We start from the raw sequence: 18,490 nt of genomic DNA on the forward strand, positions 1-18,490 counted from the left end.
TGTTTTTTTTTTTTTAAGATCACAACTAGAGCATCATTCACCTCCATGAATGTGAATCAGGAAATGAAAACAAAACTGTCCCAATGCCAGTACCAATGAGACTGCCACGAATCACACACAAAAAAAAAGGGGGGGGGAAAAACTGTACATGAGAAAAGCAATTTTTATCAAACCCAACATGGATCATTAACTGATATGACATGGCTTTCAGAAAAGGCATCACTCATGATTATAATGGTTATAGTGGAAGAGAACTCAGTGATGCACTGTATATTAGTTAGTTTAATACTGGGTGAGATCCAGCTCCTGCTACACACACTGTGGTGCGTTTCCATTAGATTATGAGATTAGTCAGGTGCCAGGGCCAGTAATGTGAATATTGATTGATTGCTGTGGAATCTGAAGAGAGAGGACTGTTAATTGCGGCACATAAATGGTAACCTCATTATTTCCTGCCCAGTGAGCAGTAGATTCTCAAAAAATTTAATCAACTTTGATCTGTAGTTGATAGCCATTGGTTTACATCTGCATATACAGTCCCCTCCAAAAGTATTGGAACAGCAAGATCATTTCCTTTGTTTTTGTTGGATACCAAAGACATTTGTGTTTTATATCAGAAGATGAATATAAGAAAAAAAAAAATATCAGAATTCCAGCTCTTTTTTTTTCATTTACACATAGATGTGGACATGTGGTAAACAAGCCGGGACAGAGCACCTTTTGTTTGAAAGCCACCCACTTTTCAAGCAAGCAAAAGTACAGGAACAAAAATCATTAAATAAACTTAAAGTGAACATCGTTTAATGTTTGGTGGCTTAATCCTTACTTGCAATCACGCATTAAGCTTGTCACCCATTGACTTCACCAGGCTGTTGCATTCTTCATTGGAGATGGATTTCCAGCTCGTGTTTCTTTCTGGGGGTTTCTCCCTTGAGTCCCCTTTTCGGGGGGTAAAATGCATGGGTTAAGATCTGGTGATTGACTTGGATAAGTCCTTTATCACCCCCTCACCCCCGAGGTCCTTAGATGTGTTTGAAATGTGTTTTCATTGTCTTATTTTTTCTGTAAATTGCCAGACAAAATTATTTTGTAGACATCTGAATTATGTCATCATGAGTGAGTCCGTTCCAGAAGCAGCCATGCAAGCCCAAGCATCGCTTGGGTAGAGGTTTAATCTTGGTCTCATCAAGCCAGAAAACTTTCTTCCAAAATGTTTGCGGCACAACTCTGTATTTCTTTGTAAAATCCAATCAGGTCCAAAACACACAAGTGAAGCATGGTGGAGGTAATTCCATTTGAACTGAAAGAGGCTGCAGTCAAGGCCTGGAAAATCATTTCACATGAAGAATGAAGCAGTCTGGTGAAGTCAAAGTTATTGCAATTAAGAGCCAATAAATATTAAAAATGCACTCTAAATTCATTTAATAATTTCTGTTCTAATATATTTGCTCAACTGAAAAGTGGGTGGCTTCAAACAAAAGGTGTTCTGTGTAAATACCACGAAATAAAAGCTGTAAGTCTGAACTTTTGTTTCAGTCATCTTTAGATCTAAAACCCAAATGTCACCAATGTACACCAAAAACAAAGGAATTAACCATGCTGTTCCAATACTTTTGGAGGGGATTGTATAGGAGTGACCAGCTCAGTTATAGTCCACTGGGATAGTCTAACTCACCTGTGGCCCCAACGAGGAGAAATGCTCCAGAAAAAGGACGGCTGGACTGACGTATTTGAGGCAACTGTACTATTTCATTAACAAAACATTACATAGTGAGAATTGAAGATGTAAAGATATTTTCCACTTACAAAACAACAAAATAGGCCATTCAAATTGTCGAATTTGGTAGATCTGTGCATCATTTCTATAAATAAGATTTCATGAATACTATTCAGTGCACTTTTAAGTTAGGGTTATGTTTGTGAGATCTAATAGAAGCATCATTATCGAGTGTTACAAATGATCAAAAATACATGATGGCAAACAACGCAGTAAAAAGGGCCAAAAGAAAAACGTGACGACTAATGTGAAGATCAAACCATCCATCCAGTTTCTATAACACTTATCCTCTTCGGGGTCAGAGGTAAACTAAAGCCAAACCCATTTTACGACAACCTGGACTGGTCGCCAGTGAGTTAACGGCAACCATTCACAGTCACTGAACGACAAGTGAACACACGACTGAAAAGTGAAGTCGATCATGTGTAGTGCTGCATGAGCAGTTACAGAACAGGACATGTAAATGCAAACTATTTGCAAGATATCTGCATACCTTGACATTCACAACAACAAAATGATTGCTCAAAAATATTTTAAACCTTGATAGTGTAAAACACCAAAAAGCACAGGAAGTAGTTTAGGACTCAACTGCCGTATATGTTCCATGTTTGCGCAAATCTGCGAAAGCCACGCTTTACTAATAGAACATTTTTATTCTAAACGATTTTTCTCACGATAGTTTTTTTAATGAAAAAAATGGTGTGATTAAAATGATAGCGCTGCAATCTGACGGAAAAATCCATTCTTTCAACATGAACATGCTCCATACATCTGACATTGTGATTTATGAATGCAAACATAAAATGGCAACAGATTTTCTATGTAAATGCTGTAAGAACGCAATCGATGCTATTGTCCCAATGGTAAACTTGCTTTATAGTAATATTTTGTATGTAACCACACCAACCTAAACACATCATTCTAATAAATATTACATTTGTGGAATTTGAATTAAAGGGATACTTGACTCATTGAACAATTTTCAGCAGTGAAAAGTTAATATTTTGCCCAGAATGAATTTGATAACTTCATTATTTTTTGTATACAATTAGTACCTTTCAAAAAGTAATTTTTCTACTTGCTGTCGACTGATGATGACATCATCTGTGCTGAGGAAGTAGGTAACGGCCAATTATGGCTCACCTGCTTTCTGGGGTTGGTCAGCAAGCTGAGCCATGATTGGCTGTTACCTACTTCCTCAGAACAGATGATGTCATCATCAGTCGACAGCAAGTAGAAAAATTACTTTTTGAAAGGTACTAATTGTACATGAAAAATAATGAAGTTACCACATTAATTATCAAAAAAATATGAACTTTTTACTGCTGAAAATGGCTCAATGAGTCAAGTATTCCTTTAAGCAGGAAAATCCACCTGTTTGTTCTTCATCTCAGGGGGCGGCCATTTTGCCACTTGCTGTCGACTGAAAAAGACATCACGGTTACTTCGGACTCAGGTAAGGACCAATCATGACCCACCTGTTGTGAGTTTGGTCATGTGACATTCACAGGCAGAGCTGCGATTGGTTGTTAACTGAGCCGTGCACAACAGCAAGTGACAAAATGGCCACCACTGTGATGGAGAGAGGGAGAGGGAGAGAGAGAGAGAGAGAGAGAGAGAGAGAGAGAGAGAGAGAGAGAGAGAGGAGAGAGAGAGAGAGAGAGAGAGAGAGAGAGAGAGGAGAGAGAAAACCAAGTTGCTTTTGCAGCTTTATTCATATTCCACCAGTGCAATATTGATCAGAATTATGTGTTTAGACTATGGTGGTACATAGAACATACTATTGTAAAGAAAATGTTGGGATTAATTTCCCTTTTAACTGCACCTCGCCAGCTGTGCAAATGTTAAATCGTGAATGAGAAGGTCGCAAACAGGACTGTTGGCACCTTTCATGTCGAATGGGCAGCTTGCTGACTTTTTATCTCCAACTCTCAAGTGAATGTAAACGTAGAGAGGACAGCATTCACTTTTTAAAGCCACAACTACGCGAGATTGCTCTAAATCTAAATGATTCTTTTTTAGACCACAGATTGTTAATATACAATTGAGTGATTGAGTATGCATTGAACATTTGCCAGCCCGACCTAAATCATTTTAAATAGAGGGTATAGTCGTAGGTACAGTTATATTATAAAACATACACACAGTAAAAGGAAGGGACAAACAATATTTACATATATAACAAAAAGTCGATCTGCAGAGTCTTCCCTCAAGCCTACTTGCGTAATCGCTCATCTTCACTGTGCATGTGACCACAGCTCAGTGAGCTACCCGGAGAAGGTGGCCACCCTGTGCAGGTGTTAGGCAACATCCGCGTGACCTTTAACCTCCACCGTGGTCAATGCCACCTGGTTATGGTTGTGCGCTGCGGAGCGTGTCTGTTTCTTTCCACTGAGAATCAAGCATCAATCCAGCTGCTATGTTCTATCAAGAAATATTTCACAAAACGCACACCGAGCGATTACAGTCACCCACCCACACAACGCCGCATCCCGACATGAGCAGCAAAGGTTTAAAAACACCGTGTCTTAACCCCTAAACGTCATATGTTAAGCTGGTGCCCAAACTGCTGTGAAAAGGGTCAGAGAGACAGTTGTGCCAACAAAATAAAAGTAATCACGATAAGAAAAATGCACACATTGACCCTTGTGGTGATGACGAGGAGCTTTAGGTTGTTTTGCTTGATGTTTGCCAGCTATCGAGGCTCAGCGGTGTCAACCTCTTTGCCCGTAGTTTACCTCCTGTGCATGGTTTGTTTCCATGGGGTCTTCTTTAAAACTCTCACACTGCTCCATTACTTTCCTGAAAGAAAAGTCAAAAGATTTACATGCCTGGAAAGATCTGTGGGAAGATGCAATCTAACGCAAATGAATTAAAGAGATATTTCACTTATTTAGCCTATTATAGCAACAAAAAGTTAATATTTTGTCAAAAATGAATTTCATACTATCATTAGTTTTCACGTACAATTAGTACCTTTAAAAACACATTTTGCAACTTGCTGTCGACTGAAAATGACATCACAAGGGCTCAGGTAACCAATCACTAGGTTTTCTAGGTTTTGGTCATGTGACATTCACAAGCTGAGCTGTGATTGGTTACCTGAGCCCTTGCGATGTCATTTTCAGTTGACAGCAAGTTGCAAAATGTGTTTTTAAAGGTACTAATTGTACATGAAAAATAATGAAAATATCAAATTTATTATAGGCAAAATATTGTTTGATGGCCAAAAATGGCTAAATAAGTAAAGTATCCCTTTAATGATTTTTCTTTCTTTTTTTCTCTTTTTTTCCCCAAACATTAAAAAAATAAAAAATAAATAAATAAAAAATTGTAAGCGTATATATATTTTTGGTTCCTGATGTTTTTATTTATTTATTTTTTTATAAAAATAAAATAGTTGTTTGTGTATATACTGTCGCTGTCTGGCAAAAATTTCATGTCAATTATGGTCAATTTCATATACAGTATACTTTTTTTTTTAATACACAAATGATACTATTGGTCAGTCCCGACATCTTCTGTTATTTTTTTAACATACTGTCAGATTAGACAAGAGGGATAATGTCTTTCATTCAATTTGTCATGAGTCTGAATCCCACCCTACACTTTCAATTGAAAAAATATCAATAAATCATTTCTTAATGTGTTTTTTTTTTCCTTTATAAATTTACTGTTGTGTTTAGTTATTTGTTTTTGTGTTAAGTTTTTTGATGTGATGACATGTAAATTGCATCGCGTTGTGAACATGAGTGTCTTACTGGGCCATGTCCTTAGTCTCAGGCTGTGAACTTTCCAACTCCAAAACTCTCTCCAAAAGGCCAATTCCTCCTTCTTTTATAAGCAGGGGACAGTACTTGCTTGCTGCACATGGAACATGAGCAAAGAATGGAAGAATGTGGGCATTATGCCTGATACCAAAATATGTATTTAGAGAAGCAGTACACATGTAGATGTGAATAAGTAAGGATAAGAATGAGTGCAGTAAATTGAAAAGTTCAAAAAGAAAAACAAATACATGCATTTAACACATTTGCTCCCAAAAACGTATAAATACGTTTTTTAAAAACCATTTTACGTGTCCCAAAGACGTATTTATACGTTTTTGTTTTTTGTTTTTTTTTTATGCTAAAGCATACAGAAGGCTTTGATGCAGCCTCTCAACTGCAAAGAACGCTTGCAGAAATGGTAGTTATTACACAAACGGCCAGCGGGTGGCAGTAGAGCAAAGAAGATAAACCATGTTGAAAAAGAGTTCAATTATTCACAATTCTAAATAGATTTGTGAAAATTGATTAAACTTAGCTATATTCTAATGCTAATTGCCGCAAAACGGAAACAGATAGAAATATACTTTTTTTTTTTTTCCCTGATGAAAAAAAGAGACTTTAGTCTTTCTTTTGATAGGTTCCATATGTTAACAGCAATAGAACAGAATATTCTGTGGGCCTTGCAAAATCAGTCAAAATCCAGTAAAACAGCCGGGAGCGAACGGGATTTCTTCTGTGAAAATGGCTGGGAGTGAAAGAGTTAAACTTGATGTTGGGCATACAATAAATCTATGCTATACAACAAAAAAAAGTGTGGGGGAAAAAATGCTGCTGAGTCTGTGACTATTCCATCATTAATTTGACAGAATGGCAGAACCTTAAGATACTCACGGTAAACTGACACCAGGTTGTACAAAGCCCACGTGGCCCAGTGTTGACTAACAGGAGCAATACTTTGAGGCAGAAGTCGCAAGATGGGCTCGAATGACCTAAGAGAGAATACAACATTTTAAACAGAGGAAACCCCATGATAGACGGCAAACTTGAAAATAGTAGTATGAAATCAATTTTTTTTCTTTTTTTGCTCCTGTGCTAGACTTAGACTTGACTTTATTGATCCCTTTGGGATGACTCCCTCTGGGAAATTTACATGTCCAGCAGCAATAAGAACAGATAGTAAAATAAAAAATAATTCAATCAATCAATAAATAAGGTTATTACACCAGAGATTGAACTCAAGGACATTTTACATGGTCACAAGGGCTGAGGATCGAGCCCATAACCTCACGGTTGAAAGACGACCACTCAACCACTGATCCATGCCGTCCTTGCCAGTTTAGTGTGCAGTTTGTTTCATCCAACACTTCTCACAGAAATATTTTAATTATAATTAGTAGGGGTGTTAAAAAAAAATCGATTCGGCGATATATCGCGATACTACATCGCGCGATTCTCGAATCGATTCAATAAAAAAAATCATTTTATTTTTTATTTTTTTTATTTTATTTTTATATATATATATTTTTTAAGAGCTCAGAATTGTTCATTCGGTAGTCTTACCGATTCAACGTCTTATCATCATTGCCTTTTTTTGTGTGTGTGTGTGTGTGTGTGTGTGTGAATCGATTTTTAAACTTCCATTTTTAATGGAAAAATATTCAACAAAACGTCTGACTTCGGGTTAGGATTCACACCTTGAGCATGGAAGAATGTTATATGAACGGAACATTAAGCCTTAATATTTTATTTTAATGCTGTTCAAACATGAAACAGATTACAACCTCTATAAGACTGAAATTTCAGATAAATAAATAATACATTTTCATATAAATCTTACACTCTACAAGCTTACTGATTAGTATTTTCTAAATTTGAATGAAAAAAAATCGCAACAATCGACTTATGAATTCGTATCGGGATTGACAGACAAAAATTCTCTTCTGTCAGTGCTGCTTAGTCTGTAGTTTTTCAAAGTTTCACGTGATTCGTCAGCAAATCTCACCTTCCGTCAGTACTGCCACAATCCCCAACTTTGGTAATGAGTAATACCGGTAAATAGTTATTTTTTCTAGATTGCCTTATATCTATTTTTAACCGCACAATATGCATTTTTTAAAGTAAGTACCAGTAGATATAACTTAGTTTTGGAGCTGGAACGCATTACAGTACAGTAATTGCATTTCCATTCATTTCAATGGTAAACATGACCTCTATTTATGAACATTGCAGGTTACAAACAGGCTCATGGAACCAATTAATTTCGTAACTTGAGATTCCACTGTATATTTTAACTACAAAATTAGAAAACTCAAAAATAAATGAACTAACATACACTGGCCACATTATGTTTTCTTTTTCACCTGTAGTTGATGTTGCGACGTGAACTGACGTCCCAGCTTTGGATCGCATCCCACATCTTGTCCATCACCGTGTCTCTTAGTGGCTCTTCCATCGACCAAAGATCTGGTCCATCAAACATGATGTGGGAAAGCACGCCACATGCATTGTATGACACCTCAATCCCATCAGCCTTACTGTCTAGTAGATTACTGTCATGTAAGTGAGAGGAAAACAAACAAGAATATTAAGTACTTGGTGAAAAGTATACCAATATGTAAGAAGAAACTTGACACGAAGGTGTGTGGTTCGCTGGCCTGAAGCTGTGCATGCAGCACAAGCGTGGCACGTCCACATGATATATGATATCGTATATTGTATCATATCTCGATGATGATACGATAATGATATAACGGCACCAAAACAAATCGGGAAATGACTTTATGCCTCACTTTGTTTGTTTCAGTAACGTGTTACCTGAAAACAGAGATGAACTGTGGTGTGACCAGCTTTGGTCGTAGCGCTTTGACCTCAGCAACATTACCCAGAAGGCCCAACATGTTGCGATGCAGCTCCTGCTTATCTGGAAACTCCTTGAATTACATTTCAAAAAGACAGAAAAGGCTTTAATCACACAAAGGAAAATTAAGAATTAAAAAGACTGATTAGCGAGATCCTTATGAGACAACAAACTTACTTTCAGGCAGTCCAGAAAGAGACTCATTCCATGACAATTGAGGAACATCTGACAATTGTCTGGTGTCTCATCCGTAATATTCCACAAAGCACTCCAAGAAAACTCCATCACCTGGTCACACTGAGTACAAACAAACACACAGACTTTCACTACGAATGTAATCTTAAACATTAAACCTAGCATATCGACCGTCACTTTACATTAAAACAATGAAGAGAATTCTAAACCTCTGAATCATACTGAGGTCTTCAAAGACAACCTCAAGATCTAAACATCGTAACTTACCATTCGATCTTGCAGCTTCTTCTGGATTAAGTTCAACATTGTCTGAGAACAAAAGACAAGAATTAATTGGAAATGATCAGAAAATAAAACCTTTCGCACAATCTAGGGATGACCGACATCACTTATATTTTACTAGATCTCTAAACAGCAAACTATTACCTGAAACTGAAGCTGGGTCACAATTCTAGCAACAGAAGCAGTCAATTCAAGAATTTGTGATTTTTTTTTTTTTCCTTTCACTGTCACAATCTGCACTGTCTCTTGTCGTGTGTAATATAAGGATCAAGTTAGCTCTTTCGGATTATATAATTGCTATCCCTACTGCTAACAGACAACTGTTATTTTCCATAGCAGAAAAAACAACAACAACAAAAGTATATACAATTGCCGGGCTTACGTATCATAAAGCTCTAAATACAATGCAATGTACAGAATAGTGCTGGCTATTATCTTAGCCTGGCAAGACAGACCCACTTTCTTGAAAGAAATAAAGATAGATGACATACTACCGCCTCTCTCCCGATCAGCTCAAGCATCATCATTTGCACGTCATGCATTAACACGCCGTTATTCTATATGAAAGTCCATGTGAACAACTTTACATACGCCCACATCAAGCTCTGGCAATATAAAAATGATTGCACCAACAACTTGTATTTTATGGACATTAAATGAATGAATGAATGAATGACTGACTGAATGAATGAATGAATGAAGTCGATGTATAGTTTAACGGCACTTAATGAGAAAAATGCTTAAGTCCATAAACAGTTGTCTGGCAATCCCGCTTTTGCACCTCCTTGGTCCAAGCTCACCTTCTGATATTAATATCACCTTTCTCTCAACTGCTATTATTATGTTCTTGACACAAATCCAGCATTGTCGTGTGGTAACCCAATAAATTAATCTTGATGTTACCTTAACAAATCCCATCTTCCCCACAGCTTCCTTATGGTGGTTATCGACCTGGCAAACTAAAGCATTGCAGAGGTGCACAGCGATTCTCTGGATGGATTCATCCTGCCTCGCCGGCTCCAGGATTTTTAGCAGCAGCTGGTTAACCCGACTGTACTGAAACTCCAGCTCCTCGGGAATACTGAAGTTGCACAGGGTCAAGCAGCAGTTCCTTTGAACCTTGTGTGAAGATGGGAGTGTGAAAGAAGGGAGAATTCAAGTTTGTGCAATGCTTACTCTCAGTTTTGACTTGCTCCATATACAATCAGATCAAACAAACCAATGACACAGTAGACATCATCACGAAGGAAAAGAATGACAATGTTATTTCACACACACACACAGAACACACGCACTCATTCCACCCACGACTCGTTTATCTGATCACATTCCAATATAAGCTGTGGATATGGGAATAGTATAAAGTAAAAAATGCAGGTGGGATTGCTTTTAATAATACATTTGTAGCAAACCTTCATTTTTGTGATGTGGATTAATGCATAAATTACAATTCCACTATCTTTCCAGCTATCTGTGAGTCAGGGGTTCGTGTCCCTCCCTGCTGCAGCCATTTCAGCTGAGTTTAGAATAGGGTTTAGAAACGAACACCAGCTGGATGTTCTTATACATACCATATTTTCCAGACTATAGGTTGCTCCGGAGTACAAGTCGCACTAGGCCAAAGATGCATAATTAGGTAGAATAAAACCATACATAAGTCGCACTGGAGTGTAAGTTGCATCAAGTATATAAAGTATATTACAGAATAAGTCTAGAGTGCCCTCTTGTGTCTGTCTGTGGAATTATATACCACCAGTACATTTTTTTTTTTCATGTTTAAGTCACTCTCTCCGGAAGAGCCAATCTCATGAAAAAAAAAGTGTGACTTACAGTGCAGAAAATACGGTACATTAAACAGTTCATTTGTAGTTTTAGTTCATTTTTCAGGTTATTGATCAACAATGGTTTGTCTTTGTTTCATTGTATAACATTTTGCTTTGAACGACTGATGTGAGGATTTAACTCAGACTGTAATCACTGTCATTCATGTGTGTACATGTAGTTTGTTGTCATTCATATGTGTGTGTGTTATCTGTAGGTCAATGAATGTGTCTTATTTAACTGTCAGCTTCCATTTGCATTATTACCGGTATTTTGTTTTTGTTTTTAATGAAACCCCGACTGTGACCTTCTAGTCTGTTTGGCTAGTCTATACCTATCAAGCAGAGGAAAAGTTATACCATTCTATGAAAGTGCTCCTAATATGTTTTCTATAAAGAGGCATTATGTGACAAGCTAACAAAATCTCCATTATTCTTGGTCGACTTTTTTTCCACCCTCTACCTCTTTCTGAGAGGTACCCAAATGCATCATGTGGTGACTGGAGAATTATTAGTTTAAAGCAATAATGGCAAATGTGCCAAGATAAAATTGTCACATTGAATAGATGACTAAACCCCTAGTTTACATCCCCTATTGAAAAACTACAACACAACGAAATCAGCATGGTACACTTTACATACAACAGAACTATTAAAGGATGATCCTTCTTTAGGTGATAAAGAAGAAGAGCACACTTACAGTGACCTCTTGGTATTGCTCCATTCCATTTAAAACCACTCGAATGACCTCTTGGCGAAGCCGTACACTTTGGTCACTGCGGTATTCAGTGTTTGTCAGGTAAAAGAGTGCAGCGCTGCCTGTCACCTGAATGCTCTTATCATATTTATGGCACTTCAATGCTGCTATAACAAGCTGAAACAAGACATTGTTTTAGCAGTCTCATGAAAGCAACATTTTTTGTGTAAACAATTTTGTCCATTAGTCAATGGCCTTCTCTTTTTTAAGAGTTTCGTACCTGCAAAGCTCGGAGTAGCAGGACGCAGTGTTGTATCCTGGCGATGTCAAAAAGTTGATTGATGGCTCTATGGGCCAATTCAGGGCGAAACTCAGTGTAAGCTTCAATAGCATTCAGGACCTGGTCTTCATTCTTTGATCCAGTCACCTGCAAATGCACCACAACACCAACAAGCATAAAATGAAACCTGTTCATAAGCATAATTAACTCTGACTGCCCCAACAGTGCCAAACGATTTCGAGCATTTTCAAGGCAAACAAATGATTGTGCGCTTCGACTACATAAACATAAAAAAATTTATATTTCTACCTTATTCTGTTCTTTAGTAATCACCATTTGAAAATAGGTAATTTGATTGACATCGAAAAGATACATTTTTTGCACAACAGTGACTTAGATATGATTTTTTTTGTTTATTGACGCCTGCGATTGGCTGGCAACCAGTCCAGGGTGTCCCCCGCCTACTGCCCAGAGCCAGCTGAGATAGGCGCCAGCACCCCCCGTGACCCTTGTGAGGAATAAGCGGTCAAGAAAATGGATGGATGTTTATTGACGCTCTGTGAATTAATGTGACAAAGGCTTTGCTCATTCACATCATCCTTGAAAACGTTAAATTTCATCATGTCATGTTTCATTGTAATTTCGTCTATCGTGAGCCCATTAAAAAAAAAAAGATACAATGCTGCCATTTTCTGGCCATACTTATTGGGTGTTTTTGATTCCACAACCCATTGAGCAGGCAGTGCTGTACGTTGCACTGCCCATTGAGAGAGAGAGAGGAAAAAAAAAAACCTTAGTAAACGTCTATTAACGTTTATGGCGGCATTAAGCGTTTTTGGCGGTCAAAGAGTCAACATAAAAAAAACAAAACGTATAAATACGTCTTTGGGACACATAAAACATAAAAAAAAAAAAACGTATTTAGACATTATTGGGAGCAAATGAGTTAATGGTAAGTCTCTTGCATATTACCACAACAAAACACTCAACGTATTTTGCACCATCAATGCGCATTTCTAAAGTTAAAGTTATCTTTTCACACATTAAAACGAGGCTCAAAGAACAACCAGGTTCCTACAGAAAGAGGATGTGGCCGATAATAAAGAGAAAAGATGTATTTAATGGTGGCGGTCGCTCCCATTAACTTGAATGCACTCGGCAAGGCGTGCACTGCTTGCGTACATTTTTAACACAAGTTTCGTTATTTCATCCACAGGTACATATGAAATTGTAAATATGGGTTAAATAGTGTTGTAAAATAATTACAGTATATGTGTAGTATTTTTATGACTTTGCGGCCGTGTATCGCTTGCTAAAAACCCCGAAATTTATTTTTCACCTGTGTAATAGCTTCTATAATTTGTAACGTCGCTATATCGTACAACTGTACAAATTTTGAATCACCAATGAACATAAGATAGATAGGACAGCTCTAGTCTGAGTTTTGGCGTAGAAGAGCGAGACTTCTTACATTCCATGTCCTAGGCTGAGTGACAGTTTGGATGTGAGCAATAGTTTTGGCCTTGCAGCTTCCACCTTAGTGGTGTGGAGTTTCCCATGTCAAGCTAGTGTAAGCAGCATTCATTTTACAGATGCTTCAGTATAAATTTGATGTTCATCAATTGCTCAAAACCAAAATGGAGGCCAACGCCACAATGTTTTTTCCATTTACTACCATGATCACGTTATTTAAAGCCATTTCAGAGTGTTGTAATAAAGGATATCTTGTTGACTCTCATAAAGTGAGGTGTTTATTTTCAAGATTAGATGCTGTAAAACTGTGACAGAGTGAAAGAGAAGTACACTTTAACTTTATCGCCTCTTATTCACTACCTAATAGAATAGAGAGAATAATGCATTAGTAACACCTTACTTTCAGATTTAATGCATTTCTGTCAGTAGTACCTTATAAGCAGGGATGTGCGTCACATTGCAAAGGGTAGTGTCATATAAACCCAAAAACTGCAGGGGTCTCTTCAGCTCTTGGAAAGGGTAGATGCTGCTCTTGCATGGCTCGATACTAGAGAAGAGAAAATGCTCTCAGAATATTAGGAAAGAGGTTTTTACTTCCATTGTCAGCTTAGTTTACTGTTATTTACCCACCTCGGCCGACCCATGGCTTCTTCTAAGTGTGGAACTGTGCAGTTGTCAAGCATGATGTGACCTGAGATGTCCAGTGAAACCAGGTTGACTAGTCGCTGAACGATAGCAGTCAGGATTTTCCGGGTCATCTTAAATTTAGAGGTCCTCCTACTCTCTCGTGAGATGTCAAGATGCCTGAAGAATTTGAATGCAGGTTTTTTATTGGTGGGCTGATATAGTGAATTACACAATTATTTTGCTATCAGCTAAACAAAGATTGTGTTTGATCAGGTATTAAATGAGATTTTAAAAAAAACAACAACAAAAAAAACCAAAAAAAAAAAACCACACGTATTTTGCAGAATCCAATTAATTTGTTATTGTATCTACAATTTTGACCGTCTAACTACAATATCACTGAGTGGAGCGGAGACTTTAGCTATTGATTTAGCCCAGTTCGTTCCTCAACAAATATATAAGGCCCGTCAGACATGGAAAACGGAAGTAAAAACAAAAATGGGGATGCAGTAATATCATCTGTAAGGGCTTGGCGGACTAACGGTTCACAAGTTCAACATCCATGACAGTCACAGATGGGGAAAAATGGGAAAAGGGACTTATTGCTCAAGAGAAGACTTTCTGCGTGCCGTTGGGCTACCTTTGAGCAAGTCCTAAAGTTTCTCAAGGAAGCGGACTACTGTTCTTTTATTTTCAAATTTCAAAGAGAGCAAAATAATAAAATACATAAATGAATAATTAAACAAATAAAGAAATAAATAAAAACAAATACAAACAAATACAATAAAAAAAGATAAATAAACATAATTTAAAAAAAAAAGTGCAACACTATAGGCAATTCACACAAAAAAATACAAACAAACTTTGGTACTTACCTGAGATTGACAAGTTCCACCACTGTATTGACCAACTCATCTGAAAGGTCCACATTGTAGAGAACAAGAGATGCCAGCCTATCTTTCCACTGAGTTAGAAAAGCTGCTCCCAGTAACTGTACATTAGACAGATCTAGTGAGCTGAGCGACTTCAAGGGTTTGAGAAGGTTCTCAGCATGCATCTCATCTGGTAGGCCACCCAGGTTAAGCAACCGCAGGCGGTTGAAGCCCTGAAAGTTAAAGTCTGTTTTTAATGCCTGCCTTGAAACAGGGCTGTCTTCCTCATCATCCTCTGTATCTTCATTGCAAGCTAGTGGGGCACCACCCTTCCTATAGAATATGTTGCTGCAGCCAAAGAGACAAAGCGAGACCAGCGTCTCACGGAAGCAGGTCAGTGTTTTCAAGCTGCGGGATGACAGACTGTTGCAGTAGGTGAGGTGAAGCTCAATCAGGTCCTAGAAGAACACATAAAAAGTTTGTGGGGCTCAAAAGAAACTTATTTTTGAGAAGTTCTGATTCTTCACCAGGACCATGCCAAATACATTTATATCTGCCAAGTATGTCCTCCGATTATTTCTTCTATAACTGATGGAAAGGCTAAAGTTTGGGGAAAGAAAGGCCCTGCATATAATCCTAAGATAATCAAGATCGTTTGCGAAACTCAAGCTTGGTTTTTGGGTCAAAAAGTAATTGTAAATTGTGGATTTATGCCACAAGATTGTGATTTTTGAAAATACTGTACAGATGATCCTAAAGTACAATACCATAAATTTAACATTGTATACATTCATAAACCCATGGGACAGACTGTATTTAATAGTTAAATTATTCAACACAAACAAACCACCTTCACTTAGGCTTGTCAGTAGTATTAGCTAGCATGCGAGCAAATACTACACAAACTGATGAAACCATGTTTAAATTTTAAATTATTTCAAATAGACAGCGCACGGCAGAACAGAAAAGGGATGTTGCGGGAACATTCCAGAGGTGTTATATAATTTATGAGTTATATTTTGGGGGGGGGGGGGAATTAAATGTTGTACACGTGTGTGATGTCATGCATGTTGAGATCGTGTCTCTGATCAACTGCTGAAAGGAGACTGATTCTGTCCTCTTTCATATAAAAACTGCTTTAAATGTCAAAGCTTATGTAGGGATAGAAGAATGTTCATTTGTTGTGATTTTGTTGTGACAGAAAATCAGCAATATTGATGGGTCATTGTTTACCACATTAAAAGCAGATGTAATGATCAATTAAGCTGGTAATCGATAATTGTAGATTAATCATTGCACATCCACTAGTTTGTTGTAAAAATTGACATTGTCTATCATTGATATAGGTCCATCTTCTTTCCTTAGATAGTAACAAGGGAAATAGATTTAGCAACTTTATTTTTGTTATCAAAACCACAGAGCATGTGAGTATAAAAATCGGTGTGAATGTATTGCACTTATAAACACTAAACACTGTTCCCCACCTCTGGTCTGGTTCTATTACATTTAAACATGCATTGTGAAAACTGACCTTCATTTATTACTAAAGTACAGTCTTTTACCTGTTTTCTTATAGCCTCTAAGTCTCTGTCACAGATGAAGTCTTCTTTCAGCTGCACCCTGGTGAGTCTGGTGCTCCGGGGTTCTGAGAATAGTTGGAAGAAGTTCTCTTCTGGTTCAAAGTTACTGTCTGTATGAACCAACTCCATGTACCTGTTAAACAAAAAAAAAAAAACTAAGGCTGCATGAGATCTCCAATACAATAATAACAGACATAACTTACTAGTCAAAACAGGAATTAGATAAGTCTAAACATGATAATTCGATATACATACACGTTGACCAATTTGTCACAGATTTCACTGGGAAGAAAGATGTCTGAGCGCAAACAGAGCTTGTCCCTCAACCCCTGATAGCACATCGTCTTTCTGAGGTTCCTCAGGCAGAATACTGTTGCCAGAGTCATGAGGCTGTCGGGATTGTCTCCTGCTTTGGCTGCCATATTAGCCTCTTCTTATCTGGCTCAGATTCAAGACTAGGCAGTGCAGGGGACCTGAAGAGACAAGTATCAACAAATGAAATGCACGGTGAGGATGCTGACATCTATGAGAACATTGACTGAGGATGAACAGTACCACAATTTTGACAAATATTTTCTTTTTTTCTCTTTCTTCTGAGTTTACAACTTTATAAGCACATTAAGGTCACAGAGAAATGAGGTTAACGTGGCAATGGCAATTAATTGTATAAATATGGCAGGAAATCAGTTTTAACACCACTGAAAATAAATTTTGTCTATATATACTGTATTGACACAAGAAAGATCCTGCAAGTGTGACACCTGACAGAAAAAAAAAATCCTTCATTAAATCCTGTCTTGAATTAATGTTGGTAAAAGTATTAATAAAAAGGAATGTTTGAGGGGGAAATAAAGTTAGGTGGTGAAACACACAAGTCAACCCGCCGAATGTATACTTGGAATTTACATGCCAGGTGAAAAATGTAATATTGGCCATCTTGCTGGCGACTAAAGTTGACTACTTTACAACTTGTTCAAACATTTAAAACATTGTAACTTATTGACGCAATATTAAGCGTATAGACTCTTGCAGGTTCACTTGAGTTAAATACATCGCTTTCCCATCTGCTGGTGGCTATTACTAGGTTATTAGCAAGAAAGCAATGAATCCTAAGCGACTAAGTTAGCAAGCAAGCTAGTTAGCGATTAAGTAGAACAATTTACTTAAATAACACCAACGCTACATAAGTCAGATACGGCCGAGCAGCAAAAGATTGTATACTTGTTCATAATTACCAACACTACTTACAAGTAGTTGTTATTCTAAGTTTGGCTTCCAATAGCCGGTAGTGTACATCAATAGTCTATTTCAGGTTACGTTAGCTTTCGGCTAACGATGACTTTCCCTGCAATGTTAGCGAACTTAGCAGTGTGGCTAGCGCTAGCTCCAAACATATGTGGAAATACAGAAAACGAGCAATGGTCAGCGGTGTCTGAGTAAGCAAGTCATCCTGTAATGCTCTACCTTAGCTTTCGCCAAGACTTCGCGTCTCGAAAAAGGCGAGAAACGGAATTATTATCACCAGTCTTCGCTCATCTGATTTTCGTTTTCGTCTGATGTCAACAAACAGACTCCTCCTACTTCTACTACAAGTCCTGCCTTCCTCCTGTTCCTCTTCCTCGTTTCCTCGCGTTGCTATGCACAGAGGGCGGGATCGGGGTAGGGGAGGGAGGTTGGGGGTAAGGGGGGCTGATATTATTCCTACGTAATGAGATGTGTCTGTCACTGCAGTGGAAAAAAAGTCACATCACATATAAGCTTTATGCACAGTATCGGGTTGTAGCACTAAATATTTGTTTTGTATGGTGATTTAGTTATGTCTGTTTGTTTTATCGAAATAAATACATTAAAAATGTGTGGGTGAGCCAATTTTGCACAGTATATTACTGCAGTGATGGTGCAGTGCTCTTTGTAAATAGTTACAGTAGACCAAGCTAAAACGTAACTCTGTGTATGTATGTTTCTGCCTCTTTGTTGTCAGTGGTTGGAAATCTTAATGTCTACTAAAGATAAATTCTTTAGCAGTCGGTGTGTGAAGTGTTTGGGGCGTGTAGTATGACCGATATCATCAATGTGTAGATTGTTTGATTCAACCGAATATTCATTTATTTGATATTGAACGGACCAGACTGTATCTAGTGCTAGCTGCATAAATCAAACAAAAATTATGGTGTAATAGCAACATACTTGGGTGTAAGTAAATCATATTCAGACAAAACTTCTCTCCTTTGCAGTTTATAATGCAAGCAGTACAGTAATA

General features: G+C 37.6%; 1 protein-coding gene across 1 annotated transcript; it reads right to left on the bottom strand.

Annotated features, from left to right (window-relative positions):
* Window positions 1-3,019: 3,019 nt before the first annotated feature.
* On the bottom strand, window positions 3,020-17,840 carry zer1 (zyg-11 related, cell cycle regulator). Its single transcript, XM_077498087.1, has 16 exons — window positions 17,695-17,840; window positions 16,486-16,703; window positions 16,213-16,363; window positions 14,654-15,108; window positions 13,782-13,955; window positions 13,584-13,698; window positions 11,679-11,825; window positions 11,402-11,575; window positions 9,785-10,000; window positions 8,867-8,908; window positions 8,582-8,701; window positions 8,362-8,477; window positions 7,908-8,096; window positions 6,439-6,536; window positions 5,539-5,641; window positions 3,020-4,579 (listed from the first exon to the last, which is right to left on the bottom strand). The coding sequence occupies exons 2-16, from the start codon at window positions 16,650-16,652 to the stop codon at window positions 4,492-4,494; spliced, it is 2,355 nt and encodes a 784-aa protein (XP_077354213.1). The 5' UTR covers window positions 16,653-16,703; window positions 17,695-17,840; the 3' UTR covers window positions 3,020-4,491.
* Window positions 17,841-18,490: the final 650 nt, after the last annotated feature.

The sequence above is a fragment of the Festucalex cinctus genome, chromosome 15 (assembly GCF_051991245.1).
Source record: "Festucalex cinctus isolate MCC-2025b chromosome 15, RoL_Fcin_1.0, whole genome shotgun sequence".
In the NCBI taxonomy this organism is placed as follows: Eukaryota; Metazoa; Chordata; class Actinopteri; order Syngnathiformes; family Syngnathidae; genus Festucalex; species Festucalex cinctus.

Bases quoted from the DNA above. Each gene is read 5' to 3' on its own strand.
- zer1 (XM_077498087.1), bottom strand. From the start codon at position 16,652: ATGGCAGCCAAAGCAGGAGACAATCCCGACAGCCTCATGACTCTGGCA. The intron at 16,364-16,485 runs GTATGTATATCG...TTTGTTTAACAG, and splicing joins TGTGACAAATTGGTCAACGT to GTACATGGAGTTGGTTCATA. The intron at 10,001-11,401 runs GTAAGTGTGCTC...TCTTCACACAAG, and splicing joins AGCAATACCAAGAGGTCACT to GTTCAAAGGAACTGCTGCTT.